The 17,289-nt window shown below is 46.5% G+C and overlaps 1 protein-coding gene across 2 annotated transcripts in view; it reads right to left on the reverse strand.

The window, feature by feature from the left end:
• Positions 1-382: 382 nt before the first annotated feature.
• LOC133111810 (oxysterol-binding protein-related protein 5-like) overlaps positions 383-17,289 on the reverse strand; it is a 62,633-nt gene continuing 45,726 nt past the window's right edge. Inside the window, exons 5-22 of one of the 2 annotated variants that reach the window (XM_061222404.1) lie at positions 17,100-17,201; positions 15,895-16,098; positions 14,871-14,955; positions 14,164-14,326; positions 10,924-11,134; positions 9,840-10,024; positions 9,058-9,139; positions 8,854-8,952; positions 8,000-8,096; positions 7,103-7,201; positions 6,396-6,493; positions 5,970-6,059; positions 5,307-5,443; positions 4,611-4,790; positions 4,193-4,295; positions 3,221-3,329; positions 2,052-2,154; positions 383-1,671 (exon numbers count right to left, since the gene is read on the reverse strand). In XM_061222404.1, the coding sequence (XP_061078388.1) occupies positions 1,536-1,671; positions 2,052-2,154; positions 3,221-3,329; positions 4,193-4,295; positions 4,611-4,790; positions 5,307-5,443; positions 5,970-6,059; positions 6,396-6,493; positions 7,103-7,201; positions 8,000-8,096; positions 8,854-8,952; positions 9,058-9,139; positions 9,840-10,024; positions 10,924-11,134; positions 14,164-14,326; positions 14,871-14,955; positions 15,895-16,098; positions 17,100-17,201 (2,283 nt within the window). In that variant the 3' untranslated portion in view covers positions 383-1,535. Of the gene's footprint in view, positions 1,672-2,051; positions 2,155-3,220; positions 3,330-4,192; positions 4,323-4,610; positions 4,791-5,306; positions 5,444-5,969; positions 6,060-6,395; positions 6,494-7,102; positions 7,202-7,999; positions 8,097-8,853; positions 8,953-9,057; positions 9,140-9,839; positions 10,025-10,923; positions 11,135-14,163; positions 14,327-14,870; positions 14,956-15,894; positions 16,099-17,099; positions 17,202-17,289 lie in introns of both variants that reach the window. The other variant, XM_061222402.1, reaches the window with a different exon arrangement.

Raw genomic sequence — 17,289 nt, forward strand, 5'->3', positions numbered from 1 at the left:
ATAGAGTGTGTAGTGTGTATAGCGTTTACAGTGTATGTAGTCATCATATAGTGCATGTATATTGTATGTATGTGTATATAGTGTATGTATGTGTGTTGCTCATGTGTAAGTGTAGTTGTTGAGTGTATATTGTATATAGTGTGTGTATCGTGTGTGTTGCTCATGTGTAGGTGCAGTTTATGAGTGTATATAGTGTGTATAGTGTGTGTTGCTCATGTGTAGGTGTAGTTTATGAGTGTATAGTGTATATAGTGTGTGTATAGTGTGTGTTGCTCATGTGTAGGTGTAGTTTGAGTGTATAGTGTATATAGTGTGTGTTGCTCATGTGTAGGTGTAGTTATTGAGTGTATATTGTGTATAGTGTGTATAGTGTGTGTTGCTCATGTGTAGGTGTAGTTGATGAGTGTATATTGTATAGTGTGTGTATAGTGTGTGTTGATCATGTGTAGGTGTAGTTTATGAGTGTATATAGTGTGTGTATAGTGTATAGCGTGTGTTGCTCATGTGTAGGTGTAGTTGATGAGTGTATATTGTATAGTGTGTGTGTATAGTGTGTGTTGCTCATGTGTAGGTGTAGTTTATGAGTGTATATAGTGTGTATATAGTGTGTAGTGTGTGTTGCTCATGTGTAGGTGTAGTTGATGAGTGTATAGTGTATATAGTGTATAGTGTGTGTTGCTCATGTGTAGGTGTAGTTTATGAGTGTATTGAGTGTATAGGGTGTGTATAGTGTATAGTGTGTGTTGCTCATGTGTAGGTGTAGGTTATGAGTGTATAGTGTATATAGTGTGTGTATAGTGTATAGTGTGTGTTGCTCATGTGTAGGTGTAGTTTATGAGTGTATAGTGTGTGTATAGTGTATAGTGTGTGTTGCTCATGTGTAGGTGTAGTTGATGAGTGTATAGTGTATATAGTGTATAGTGTGTGTTGCTCATGTGTAGGTGTAGTTTATGAGTGTATAGTGTATATAGTGTGTGTATAGTGTATAGTGTGTGTTGCTCATGTGTAGGTGTAGTTTATGAGTGTATAGTGTGTGTATAGTGTATAGTGTGTGTTGCTCATGTGTAGGTGTAGTTTATGAGTGTATAGTGTGTGTATAGTGTATAGTGTGTGTTGCTCATGTGTAGGTGTAGTTGATGAGTGTATATTGTATAGTGTGTATAGTGTGTGTTGCTCATGTGTAGGTGTAGTTGATGAGTGTATATTGTATAATGTGTATAGTGTGTGTTGCTCATGTGTAGGTGTAGTTTATGAGTGTATAGTGTATATAGTGTGTGTATAGTGTGTGTTGCTCATGTGTAGGTGTAGTTTATGAGTGTATAGTGTGTATAGTGTATAGTGTGTGTTGCTCATGTGTAGGTGTAGTTTATGAGTGTTTAGTGTATATAGTGTGTATATAGTGTATAGTGTGTGTTGCTCATGTGTAGGTGTAGTTTATGAGTGTTTAGTGTATATAGTGTGTATATAGTGTGTGTTGCTCATGTGTAGGTGTAGTTGATGAGTGTATATTGTATAGTGTGTATAGTGTGTGTTGCTCATGTATAGGTGTAGTTGAGGAGCAGCTGGAACAGCAGCAGGATGCAGAGGAGGAGCCAGTGGCGGCTGCTCAGAGACACGCCCTCCTCCACTGCCCGACGACGCATCACCTGCTGACTCAGAGCACACAGGTTCCTGTAACACACACACACACACACACATTATATTCACACACTATACACACAAATTATATACACACACACTATACACACACTCATTATATACACACACTATGCACACTCACCCAGGTTCCAGCACCAAACACAGCATGTGAGAAACTATACACACACATTATATACACACACACACACAGGTTCCAGCACCAAACACAGCATGTGAGAAACTATACACACACATTATATACACACACACACACAGGTTCCAGCACCAAACACAGCATGTGAGAAACTACACACACACACACACACACACACACAGACATACATCGCTCTGGATAAGCGCGTCTGCCAAGTGCCATTAACATAGAGATGCACAAACACACTACGCGCACACACCTCTGTATGTCCTGTTGTGTCTTCTTTATTGACGCTATGGAGGCCTCCATCTCTGCGATGTCTTTAATCTCTTTGTTACATCTGGCACACTGAGCGATGAATCCTGAACAGGACAGGGGAGAGACAGAGCCTCAGCCACGCCATGGAGACACAACACAATGTACGGTGCGAATGCAGCAGGTCAAAAGGGCTGTGACAATAGTGACATCATCACCACTGCATTGGCATAGACTACGGCTGTTCCACCAACAAAGAAGAACGTGGAGGACCCCCAGTGTCCAAGTGTCCAAGTGTCCAGACCCAGTCATTTTTTTCATTTTTGCACATTGTGACACGTAATGGATTTACAGTATCAGTGAATGATAGATTGATCTGCCCTGAGTAAATTTTTGACCAAAATGGAATATGACAGTTGAGAACTGCACGATGACACACCCCTTTGTAGCGTGGCGTCACATATAACCCTTCACTCACGTAATGGGAGAATACTGTCCGGAAGCTTAACATTACATTACATTACATTATATGCATTTAGCAGATGTACAATAAAGTGCAAATCAGATCCAGGGACATTTATTTAATTGCACTTCACCCTGGTTCTGCTTTCAAATCCAAATCCAGGCCTGGCTTTCTCTTTTCCTGGGTAATTAACTGAACAATTAGTGCTACTGATTGGTAAAGGGAAAGGGAACGTGGAAAGGCAGCCATTCTCAGACCTTTGTAGGTGGTGAACAGTCTTAGTTTCCAGACATTAGCACAAATATTTAAGCACATAGGAGTTAAGTAAAGATATCCAATAAAAAACTCTTGTGAGCTAGCTCAGAAGCTAACCAGCCTTGAAGGTTTGACAGCATGAACAGACTGGTTTTCATGATTCAGTTTGCGGCACAACTCCCTCCCTGCACAAACATTTGTTGAAAAAATATACAGGAGGTAGCGCCATGAAGAATGTCTCCAAGTGTCATAAAAAATAAAAAATAAAATATCCCTCTTAAAAACTAGTAGTCTTCAAATGTGTGTTCTCATCAGCATATTTTCTTGGCTGCCTTGGCATGACAGAAACTCCACAGAGTTTGGCGACTTATTTGGACGTTACAGTTGACCAAAGTGTCAGCCGCACACTCTCTGACCCCTGACCCCCCAGCCTCTGACCCCTGACCCCCGCTTGCCTTCGTTGTCGGAGGACTCGTGAGTGGGTTCTGGAGTGGAGCTGCTGCTCTCAGTGTTCTGGCTGCAGCTCGATGGCTGACTGCTGGACTTCCTGTGTTTACCCTGCACCTGCAACACACACATTATACACACACACACATTATACACATACACACACACACACACACACATTATACACACACACACACACACACACATTATACACATACACACACACACACACACATTATACACACACACATACATACACACACACACACACACACATTATACACATACACACACACACACATTATACACATACACACACACACAAACACACACACATTATACACATATATACACACACACACACACACACACACACACACATTATACACACACACACACACACACACATTATACACATATATATACACACACACACACACACACACATTATACACATACACACATACGCTCACACACCTTATACACACACATTATACACATACACTCACACACCTTACACACCAACCAGCTGTGTGTATAATGAGTGTCTCACACTCAGACACTCATTATACACAGACACACACACACGCACTCATTATACACACACCTTAAACACACACACAGACTTTTTACACACACACAAACACACAGGCTTTATACATACACAGACACACGCACAAATTATATACTCGTGCACACACACACACACACATTATACACACACAAACACACACACACAATACACACACCCACTATACACACGCACACTATACACACGCACACACAAACACACACACAGATACACACGCGCGCACACACACACACACACACTATACACACACTATACACACACACATTATACACACACACTATACACACACACAAACACACACACACACATTATACACACACTATACACACACAAACACACACACAGATACACACACAGATACACACACACACACACACACAACACACACCTGGTGCTGGGCGGCCCAGCTCTGGCTGTAGGACAGCCCGTTGTGGTGGCGTGGGCGGTGCTCCTGGGTCTGGATCACTCCGTCCTTCTCAAACTGGGCCAGGCTGGAGTCAGGGTCCCAGGGCCGGGGGCTGGGGGGCAGAGAGAGCCAGAGAGGTCAGGGGTCACCGTGAACCCGGTCTGATATTCTACTGCTAAACACACCTACAGCACACTCACATAACGACAAAAATCATACAGGTACAGTAACGAGTAACTCCACCCACTCTATTCAATAAAACTCTCCTGATAGGAGCTGCGCAACCCTGTAGCTCCACCTCCTCTCCTGATTGGACCAGTATGTCCTATGTAGTTCCACCCCCTCTCCTGATTGGGGGCTCTGTAGCCTCACCCCCTATCCTGATTGGCCCGCTACGTACTCGGCGTGTTTGTAGCGCCACTCGTTGGAGGCGGGGTCGAGGGTGAAGAGGAGGGGGATCCAGGGCCGGTCTCCTCTCTCCCGTGCCTCCTTCCGCTGCGCCTCCTCCAGAACAAACTTCTCCTGCGTGGCCCTCTCCTGCTCCCGACCCACGATGGCGCTGGTCACATGACTCCACAGCCTGAGGAGCAGAGCAGAGCTGGGATTACTGCAGATACACCACACACACACACACATACCACACACACTATACACACTCACACATACCACACACACACTATACACACTCACACATACCACACACACACTATACACACACACACATACCACACACACTATACACACTCACACATACCACACACACACTATACACACTCACACATACCACACACACACTATACACACTCACACATACCACACACACTATACACACACTACAAACACGTATAATACACACACACTGTACACACATACACACGCACACTACACACAAGTATACCATACACCACACACAAGCACACACATACAGGTATACTGTACACCACACACACACACACACACACACACACAGCACACACACACACACAGAACACACACACAGCACACACACACAGCACACACCCAGCACACAGCACAGCACACACACACACACACACACACACACACACACACACACACAGACAGACAGACCCCGTACCTCTCGGACTCAAACTGCCCCTGCTGGTTGACCTGCACCACCTGTCTCTTCAGCCTCTGCTTGCGCACCTCCGGGCTGGGGTTCCACAGCACCTCCTGGTGGCCGGTCTTCTTCTCATGCAGAAACACCTCCCCGTCCTGCACTCACATTACACCACATCACATTACATCACACCACATCACATCACATCACATCACACCACATCACATCACATTACATCACACCACACCACATCACATCACATTACATCACACCACATCACATTACATCACACCACATCACATTACATCACACCACACCACATCACATCACATCACACCACATCACATCACATTACATCACACCACATCACATTACATCACATCACACCACATCACATTACATCACACCACATCACATTACATCACATCACACCACACCACATCACATTACATCACACCACATCACATTACATCACATTACATCACACCACATCACATTACATTACAGTTATTGTGCGGATCTTATCAATTACAAATAAAGAGTATTATTATTATCTATTTCCACAAGGGAGCTCATGCAGACTTTCAAACCGACTTCCCAGGAGTCCACTTGTATTATATATGTAATACATAACACATATTGCTCATAAGCATGCATATTTACAAACAGATTTATTTATACCCAGTGTCCATCCACGGTGGCCAGCACGTCTTCTCCCACACGGATCTTCCCTGAGATCTGATTCACACTGGTGGAGCTTCCCAGGAAGGGCTGTGGGGAGTTGCAGGAATACAAACAGACACACAGTGTATATTCATGAAAAATGACCAGTCTCCTCCCTTTTCACCCAAATACATATTTACAATCTGTAACAATATTAAACTCTGTTAAACATACCGTTTGTTTTTCATTGTTGCAATTTTTCTGTTGTGCATATTACAAATTATGATATTCATGCCCATTTAATGTGGAAAATTGTATTTTATCTGCATTTAAACAGCTCTGAATGAAGCATACTTCTACACAAAAAACACTGCAACAATGCAAATGTCCAGACATTCTAACAGCACATCTACATGGAATGGACGTTACGAGACGTACACATACCTTCAGTTTAAACTCCAGCTCTGCTACATACTTCGTTTTCTCACAGTCGATGGTGATCTTCCCACCGAGCTCCAGGGACATCGTGCCGTATAAGATTCCTGTGAAACAGTGTAACCCTGATTAAACAGACGCCTTAAAATCGCCTGAACGACGACCTCGCTCTCTACCTCAGTGTAGGGAGTGCCCTGCAGGGAAAAAAAAACAGCTCAAGCTAGGTTTTGAAACAGCCGTCTAGCTGGTATTTCAAGCTGGTCACAGCTGCATTTTACACCAGGGTGTTCTCTTTTTCCGGACAGTCCACCCTGCCATCATACTCCTTTTGCTTCATTCAGGCGGGGAGAAAGCAGAGAGGGTAACAGATAAAGATCTCAGTGCAGAGGGTGCCATGGTGGGCATCCATCTTGTATACGACTCAAGAGTCAGCAGCCCAAGCACTGCACCCCCACATCTGGCCTGAGGTGATCATTCTGGCACAAAATGGCTGCCGTGCATCTCCCAGGAGGGGATTCACATTGGAAATGGTCAAGGTCACGTTTTCCCCCCTTCACTGTAACAAGCTTTTTAATCAGACTATGATAATCTGTCTGCTGTCTGCACACCAGATTTAACTAAAAATGGATCGCATTTATTCATCTAATGATCACGCAGTGGTCTACGGTGCTTGACTACGGGGACAAAGTTTTGTGAGTCTCCTCACTAACCCGTACCTTTGCAGTGAGCGTATGGCATGGTGATGATGTACTCTTCATCACGCGCAAGGAAGACCAGCCTTGCTCTGCCGTCTAAAATGGCAGACAGAGAATTCCCTGCAGGTGGAAAAACAGAAAACGCACATGATTAAATGGTTCAGTTGTCCAGTTGATTTAGAGTTCATCTCAGTAATCATATTGTTTACTTTTTGTGCATTGTCAGTCAGGGGTGCCAATAATTCTGGAGCCCACTGTATAAAATCTTTAAAACCTTTGAAGTTCCAGCCTATAGTACAGGGTATGGGGGCATTAAACAATATTGCTAGGCTATCGCTGAGGTCACCAGACATACACTATTGTAAAGGTAACCGGGCATACACTTTCGCTAAGGTAACCGGACATACACTATTGCTAAGGTAACCGGACATACGCTATTGCTAAGGTAACCAGGCATACACTATCACTAAGGTAACCGGACATACACTATCGCTAAGGTAACCAGACATACACTATCGCTAAGGTAACCGGGCATACACTATCACTAAGGTAACCGGACATACACTATCACTAAGGTAACCGGACATACACTTTCGTTAAGGTAACCGGGCATACACTATCACTAAGGTAACCGGGTATACACTATCACTAAGGTAACCGGACATACACTATCACTAAGGTAACCGGGCATACACTATCAATAAGGTAACCGGACATACACTATCACTAAGGTAACCGGACATACACTTTCGTTAAGGTAACCGGGAATACACTATCACTAAGGTAACCGGACATACACTATCGCTATCGACATACACTATCACTAAGGTCACCAGACATACGCTATTGCTAAGGTAACCAGACCTATACTATTGCTAAAGTCACCAGGCACGCTGTTGCTCAGGTAACCGGACGTACCGTAGAACTTGGACTTGGCCAGAATGCTGCCGTGGATGCAGAACCCGTCCTTCCTGTTACACACGTAGAAGGCAGAGATCGGTGGGTGATGCGACACCTGGGGAGCCAATTGGAGAGAGGCAAGAAGCTGTGTGAGATTTCATTGGACGTTCAGTGGAGTTACTTCACCCTACCCAGGAAAGGACTGGCTTCATATGAGACTTATTTCTTTTAATAATAATTTCTGATTTAAAGCCCATCAATGTAATGTTGAAAGTTAGTGCTCAGTCAGAATGCATGCTATACAATCAGATCCAGCCAATCATTTACTATGTTATACTTACTACCCGACCATGTGCCAATCGGACGTAGGATTATAAAGGTTTAGTAAATGATTTGTATCTATAAGAAGGTGCGGTCCGCCCAGCCTTTTCAGCCCTGTCGTGTATTAGTATGGGACTCTTTCTGCAGAAAAATAAATCCTCTTTCATCTTGGATATACCTCGTCATGCCTGGTCATTATAAGGGGAGTATTTTCTCTGCTCAATATACGGCTTATTGTGACACTCTGATAACAACCAGCTGCTACACAGTGTCTTGTGCCAGCTGCCAAAATGGCTGCCAAAACTCATATAACCCATCATAGTAACTGTGCTTTAATGGCTGTCCAAGAACAGGTGGGACACATACAGTCACAGAAAGAGAGTTACCATGCCAACAGGGCTCCAAAAAAAAGAAAGAAAAAGGACTAGAACCTTGCTCCACCAATCATAATCACAATCACATCCCTGCAAAGCTTTTGTTGGAGCTATTCTCTGTGTTCTACAAGTGAAATGAAGTGATGTTGTGACAGTAGAGGTGGGCGGGGTTCTCACCTGTTCTGCGATGTAGAAGGTGCAGCTGTCTGTCTGTGGGTGGAGCCAGCAACACCGAAACGTCTCCCCGAGGATGGGGTTATACGGCTTCTTCAGGCCCTGAGACACAAGCACACACACACACACACACACACATACGTGTGAGACCGAGTCACCTCAGAGGGTTATTCTGCTCCACGGAGGAGTGCTTGGTCAGAACCTCACCTTGGGCTTCTTGTAAAAGCCGGACAGGTACCAGCGCAGAACCTGCTTCATCCGAAAATAGGGATTATCTTCCAACACCGCTCTGAGAGAGAAAGAGAGAGTGAGAGAGGGGGAGAGAGGGAGAGAGGGAGAGAGAGAGAGAGAGGAAGAGCGAGAGTGAGAGAGAGACACAGTTTGGTATGGCTGGTTTTCAGTTTGCCACAAGAAAGCTTAACATTACATTTCATTTAGCAGATGCTTTTATCAAAAGCAAAACACAAAACCGTGCACATGAAGTTCATAGAACCAACAACCAAACCAGACAGTTCAGTACAATTCATACAGGATAGTAGTATAGTAGTGTAGTAGTTACTCACTGTGACAGGAAGTCAGCGTGGTAGTAGTAGTCGTAGTAGTAGTAGCAGCAGTAGTTACTCACTATGAGAGCAAGTCAGTGTGGTAGCACTAGTGTAGTAGTTACTCACTGTGACAGGAAGTCAGCGTGGTAGTAGTAGTAGTAGTAGTAGCAGCAGTAGTTACTCACTATGAGAGCAGGTCAGTGTGGTAGCACTAGTGTGGTAGTTACTCACTGTGACAGGAAGTCAGCGTGGTAGTAGTAGTAGTAGTAGTAGTAGTAGTAGTAGCAGTAGTAGTTACTCACTATGAGAGCAGGTCAGTGTGGTAGCACTAGTGTAGTAGTTACTCACTGTGACAGGAAGTTGGCGTGGTAGTAGTAGTAGTAGCAGTAGTTACTCACTATGAGAGCAGGTCAGTGTGGTAGCACTAGTGTAGTAGTTACTCACTGTGACAGGAAGTCGGCGTGGTAGTAGTAGTCGGACAGCTTGTCCAGGAAGGAGCGGGGCTCCAGGATGAAGGTGGGAAGCACCACTTTGGACAGGTCCATCCCGGGGCGGAGCTGCTTCAGCAGGGTCCAGATCAGACCTTTATTCTCCTCCGAAACCGTCTCCACCTGGGACGCCCCCCCGGCCTGCCACACACAGCACTCTTACAACTCTCACCTGCGCATTCCTTACTTCATAGAAACATTTAATATGTGTACGTTAGATAAGAAATTAAACAATGAATATGAGGTTAAAGCTGTCCAGTCTAATTTGAGGGTATTTACATCCATATTGAGTGATCAGTGAAGACATTTTTATACATAGTCCCCCCCCCATTTTAGGAGAACAAAATGAGTCCCCGATGCGTGTGCATGCATGTGTGTATATGTGCATGTGTGTGTGTGTGTGTGTGTGTGTGCATGTGTATGTGTGTATGTGTATGTGTGCCTGTGTGTGTGTGTATGTGTGCATGTGTGTGTATGTGTGCATGTGAGTGTATATGCAACCAAATACAAAACATGACTATTTCATTTGACTTTATGTTAATTTGTCTCAAACATTGAAATGTACAAAAAGTGTTGTAATTGCTACATGGTAAAAATTTATAAATTTAATAAAAGCTGAAAATCTTTGTATGGACCACATGTGAATTGTTTTATGAAACTGAGAAAATAAAACATTATTCAGAAAAATAACAAAAAAGGCTCCAAAATGTGTCCAAACTTTTGACTGGTACTGTATATGTGTGTATGTATAGGTGTGTGTGTGCATGTGTGTATATGTACAGTATGTGTGTGTGTGTAGGTGTGTATATGTACAGTATGTGTGTGAGTGTGTGTGTGTGTGTATGTACAGTAAGTGTGTGTGTGTGTGTATTCTATGTATATGTGGGTATGTGTGTGTGTACTGTATGTATATGTGTGTTTGTATATGTGTGTGTATATGTACAGTATGTTTGTGTCTGTGTATGTGTATGTATGTATAGAACACACATTAAACAAGAGACTTCATAAAGAATAAAGTTTGTAAGTGTTCCTTCAGCTACCTCTCCCATCTCCTCCAGACTCTGCTCGACGTAGGCAGTGGCTTGCAGGCTGGGGGAAAGGTCATCCGATTGGTCCATGTCGCTCTCCTCGGTCAGCCTCCCCCCGTTCTCATTGGTCCCGTTGTCAGACTCCTCGTGAGCCTCCTTCTCTGATTTGTCAGAGTAGCCGTCAGTCTCCATGTGGTTGCTTTCCAACATGGACTCATTCAACCTTTAAAAAGAAAAAACAAAAACATGAGTCAGGCACACACAGTAAACAAAACCAGACTATGATTTATGAGTATGAAAGGGTAAGATAGGAGTCATCAGTTCCTCGCTATGTGCACTGTTCCCCGATGCTTCTCCTCCTATTTTGTCTCCATTACCCACACAAGCTGACAAGTCCTGAAAATAGTTTCATTCCCACAGGACCTGACCTGCTGGTTTTTATTTTCACCCAAAAATCAGCAACCACTTCTGGCCCAAACAGCCAGCTATTGGGACCCAAGCTGCTTTAATTGATTCAGTTTTGTGCCAAGTATTAACAACCAGTATCCCCCCCCAAGGGAAAGAGACACACACACACACACACACACACAAACACAAACACACACACATACAGTACATATACACACTCACACACAAATTTCACTACAACTCCCACAATGTCAGAAGCAGCTCTGAAGATCAGGTGCAGAGAGCAACAACAACCTAGAGGCTAAATCGCTCCGTTCTTAAATCCGTTTACGCAGACCTCAGGTTCCCGATAGGAAGGTTTCTTATGATGAGCTGCTGATCCTTACTTCTTCAGTTGTTAATGGCTTTCACACCAGTAGCTAGATAGCCAAGATTGTTTGGTACGAAATGGAAGGTTTATTTGGGCGAAATATAGCACTTTATCTGGCAGTTGTTCACCATCGCACACCATCGCTCACGCTTTCTTTTCTCAGAGAGGACCAGTACACCTGCGTAACAGCATGCTCCTGGCACGCCCCGACCTCTCGTACAGCTGGGCTAAAGCGGAACAGGAGCTGACAGGTCACACTGCCTCCTTTACCATCGGCCCGGGACTTGCTTTCGGGCAAAAAAACAGAATTCCACAAAATGTACTTTCTTCTTTGCTATTAAGCAGGTGAGGCCTTCATTTCAAATCACATCTTATAAGCCACAAAACTATTCATGCACAATTTATACTAGTAATCTTTTAAGAATGGCCAGATAATAAGCAACAAAAAAAAAAGACAGAAAAAAAGCTTTGGAGTCTGATGAGAGCTCAGGATTGAGAGGTGGGGGTGCGTGGCGGGGGGGACAGAGTCAAAGGAAGGCCCCCAAAGGAACGCGGAGTGACTCGGTCACGCGAGGCGCGTTGCCCCGGCAACCCGCCGCCACTCTCACCTTCAGGCGGGCGAGCGGAATCGCTCCGCCGTCTCCAAGGTCGCGCTGAGAGCGGAGAGCGGTAAAGCATCCCGCGCGGCCCCTCGAGAAGTCAAACCACAAAACACCGCCAACGCCACCCCCGCCGGCCCCCCACTGGCAAAGACAGCCGTCCGGAGAAAGAGCCCGGTAGAGCTGAAAATGAAAAAGCGCTCGGAATAGATCGGTATCGGCGTTCTATTTGCGGAAGGTTCCGGATCGAAACGCCGCGAGAAGCCGACGCATCGACCGGGAGGCCAGACGGGAGAGGTGACGGGAAGGCGTGTTTACACTCAGCCCTGCGATGCGGAGGCCATTCCTGCTGGAGTCGCAGCAGAGAGCCTGCGTGCGCTGAATCAGCGCCCGGGGCGAGGCGTCACTGCTGTTCGACCGCAGCAGGGACAGCCGCTCGACGGCGGACGCGGACGGACGCACCGCTGCAGAAACGCGGTGTGAGCGGAGATGATCCCGCGGCGTGCGGGAGCAGCGCACGGTGCGCGTGGCTCAGCGGCAGTGATGGAGCGTCCACGCTGTCTTACCTCGGGGGCAGGAATGTCTCCCTGAGGCAGAGGCAGAGAGAGAGAGAGAGAGAGAGGCTGGTTCTCACGGCAGGGATATTACAGCAGCATGGCGGGTTCTCCTCTGATGCGCAGCAGGAAGCGTATCCTGGAGCGGGAAGGAGCGGAGAGGAGCGGGACGTGCCGATCTCTGATGCTCTCCTGTGGCTCTTTGTTGTGTAAGGTTCACCGCTCCTCTCTCTCTTCCTGCTCCTCTGGGTCACATGGCCTCTAAGAGCTGCTCTGATTGGCTGGCAGCGTATAGGATGACAGAGTGACTGCAAGGCAGTGCCGGGGAGGGGCAGTGACTGTGCACGTATACACACACACATACAGAGAAACACACACACGCACACACAGGCACATACACACACACACACGCACACACAGGCACATACGCACACACACACGCACACACAGAACACACACACACAGACACACACTCACATACATAGACACACACACACACACACATACACACACACACATACAGAGAAACACACACACGCACACACACATACGTGTGCACACACACACGCACACACAGGCACATACGCACACACAAACAGACACACTACATCGTCTCTTCTCTGCAGGCTGAACACAAGCCCACAGGCCCTGGGGGGCATTACAGGAGATGAGAGATGATTAGAGCAGAGGTGAGGTGGGGAATTAGAAAGATGCCAGGTCACGCCTGAGCCTCCATTACTCATTCACATCACAGCCCAGCAGCAGTCTCAACAGCACCTGTTTGAAGGCAAACTGCACAGGTTCTTTCTGTCTCTGTGAGACTCTGTGAGACTCTGTGAGACTCTGTGAGACTCTGTGAGACTCTGTGAAGCTCTGTGAAGCTCTGTGAAGCTCTGTGAAGCTCTGGTATTTAGGCAACACACATGCTCAGGACACACACACACACAGACACTAACAGACACACTCACTCATGCCTGCTCAGACCACACACGCACACACACACACACAGACACACAGAACACACAGAACACACAGAACACACACACACACACACATACACACAGACACACACACACACACACACACAAGACACACACACACACACACACAGACACACACACACACACACACACACACAGACACACACAGAACACACACACACACTGGAAGAGCTTGTGCTCGCATCAGGGACACACACACACACACACACACACACACAGACACACACACACACACAGAACACACACAGACACACACACACACACACAGAACACACACAGACACACAGAACACACACACACACACACACACACACACTCACTGGAAGAGCTCATGCTCGCTCAGCGCTGCCCCCTGCAGGAGGTGGAGGATGTGCGAAGACTCGGACGAGCAGCTCAGGTCCCCGTCCCGCCCGGCCTTCGCCGTCAGCTTGTACAGACTGGAGCAGCTGAGCGCGATCTCCAGAGCATCCATCCAACAGCGCCCTGGAGCGGGGAGAGAGGGAGGGGAGGGGGAGAGAGAGGGAGAGGGAAGGTGAGGGAGAGAGAGGGAGAGAGGGAGAGGGAGGGGAGGGGGAGAGAGAGGGAGAGAGAGAGAGGGAGAGGGAGGGAGAGAGAGGGAGGGGAGGGAGGGGGATGGAGAGAGAGGGAGAGAGGGAGAGAGAGGGAGGGAGAGGGAGGGGAGGGAGGGGGGAGAGAGAGAGGGAGGGAGAGAGGGAGGGAGAGAGAGGGGAGGGAGGGGGAGAGAGAGAGGGATGGAGAGAGAGGGAGAGAGGGAGGGAGGGAAGAGATGGCAAAAGAGAGGGGGGAGAGAGGGAAAGGGGTAAGAGATCACAGACAGAAATGCACACACACGCACACATAGCATACACACAGACTAGACAGTCACATACATACTATGCACACACACACACTATACTCACAATACTCTCTAGGAAGCTACACACAAGTGCACACACAAACACACACAACTACTGCATACACGCACACACAATCTGCACTACAACTCCCACAATGCACCGGGACTGACCGTCAGACTCGGATGCAGCTCTGAAGATCAGGTAGTTGCTAGGCAGCGGCTGGGTGATGGAGCCCACATTCTCCCCTTTAGGGCCCTGAAGCACACACAAAAACAGTCACATGACCAACACAGCTTCCTGAGTACCAGTGAAATAAGAGCCCTGATTATAATTGACTCGTTCAATGACTTTTATCTTTGTGCCAAACACGGACTGCTGGGATTCAAAACACAAGTCTTCTCCTTTCGCAAGCGGAGCACGTTTCCCGCAAACTATTAAACGACAAAACAATTCTGTGCAAGGCCCAGCCAACCAAAACACTCAAGATTCTAACCGTACTTGCAATTCTGTGCAAGACCCAGTCAACCAAAACACTTGAGATTCTAACCCTGGGATGGGTGTTCTGTTCACGGAGGGTTCTGATCGAATGACGGGCAAAGCCGACGCCTGTCTGTGCCGACTCACTGCTGGAGTAAAGTTCATAAACGCATGGCTATGCATGGATATGATATCCCTGCTATAAAACACCCTGAACACACTGGACAGGTGTGAGGGTGCACATGGAGCAAGGTACTAATGCGGCTAAGGTACATGACTGGAGCCCGGAAGTTTGGTGGTTCAAGCCCCGGTGTAGCCACGTCAGTGCAGCTGCTGGGCCCTTGAGCAAGACCCTTAACCCCAAATTGCTCCAATAAGTAACTCCACTATGAGACACACTGAATGGGTAAGTAACTCGGCTATAAGACCCACTGAACAGGTAAGTTGCTGCTCTAAGACACACTGAACAGTGTGTGAACAGTGTGACTGCTCGGAGACACACTGAACAGGTAAGTAACCGCTCTCAGATGCACATAAGAGGTAAGTAACTGCTATAAGACACACTGAACAGGTAAGTAACCGCTCTCAGACACACTGAACAGGTAAGTAACTGCTCTCAGACACACTGAACAGGTAAGTAACCGCTCTCAGACACACTGAACAGGTGAGTAACTGCTCTGAGACACACCGAACAGGTAAGTATCAGACGGCTCAGACCTTCATGGCCCAGATGGACTTGTCCATGGGGTGGTAGAGCTTGAAGCAGAAGCCGTCCTTCTTGGAGGGCCTCTCGATGAGCTTGCAGGCGTTGAGCAGGATGGTGCCCACCCAGTGGTCCACTTTGGGGGTCTTATAGATGAGGAGGACCCCCGGCTTCAGCACACACCACAGCTTCGTCCAGCCCTTCAGCGTGCCGCGGATCTGAGGGGGGGGAACGGCAGTCAGTCTCTGTGTCTGCGTGTGTCTGTGTGTCTGCCTGTATGTCTGCCTGTCAGTCTCAGTTTCCATTCAATTCAAAATGCTTCATTGGCCTGACGCATTTCAATATGTGTGTTGCCAATGCTTCACAAAAAACACATTACAATGGACATAAAATGCAATGCAATATGTCATGAATACTAAACAAATAAACATATCAAATACATGGAAATACATTAACTAATAAATGTCAGATGAAGAATAATGATCTGCCTCCCTGGGGTTCATTCCAATCCCTTATTTTTCTCCTCTTTTTTCTTTTTTTTCCCCCTCCTTTTCTTGCCGCTAGTGCCACTCATTGGGAGAGGCCAGGAAAAGATGAAAGAAAAATGCAAAACGTGGAAATTGAGAAAATGGCAAACGGAATGCCCTCGCTCCTTCAGACGTCACTTCAAAGCCACATCAGCTACAGACGTGGCAGACGGGGAGAGGTAGACTTCCGCAAAAAAGATGCGCTCAGGTTTCCTCACTACAAAGGAAAGTTTGGGAGCCTTGTAACTTCTACTTGTAGCTCCTAGAAGGGACATTAAAGGGGTTGGACTGTCCTTAAAGAAGGCGGAGCTCTGTCGATTTCCGGGTCCGGAGCAAGTGAAGGATAAAAAAGAGGAGGAAAAGAAGAGATTCTCTCTCTCTCTATCTATCTATCACCACCTTCCTCCTCCACAAATTGATGAGCCGCCCAGTAATTACCATCTGCCTCTCTAATTGAAATGCCAATATTCATTTAATCAGAGGGAAACCAATTAACCCGCGATCTTCAGTGACGTTTTTAATTTCAGCTTTAAATGATTGATTTTTCACAAGATTATTTGACCTCCCTCCTTCCCCACATTTCATCCCATGCATTGTAAAAATAAAAACAGACATATTTAAATTACACTGACCCAGGGAGGAAGTATATAAACGTGTAAAACTGCAGGACTTTGCAGGGGAGGTTAGTGTACCTTCAGCCAGTTGGACATGATAATCACACTGGGGTCTTTCAGAGCGGTAAACAGCTCTTTAGCTGCCCTCTTCTTCTCCTGACGGTAAGTCTTCTTCTGGAGCTGCAGAACACAGAAGAAGACTCTCCTAATCGAAGACAGGATTTCCCCCTCAGCGTACATTACCCCCACACAGCTTGATGCAGAAGTA

The sequence above is a fragment of the Conger conger genome, chromosome 15, assembly GCF_963514075.1.
Source record: "Conger conger chromosome 15, fConCon1.1, whole genome shotgun sequence".
In the NCBI taxonomy this organism is placed as follows: Eukaryota; Metazoa; Chordata; class Actinopteri; order Anguilliformes; family Congridae; genus Conger; species Conger conger.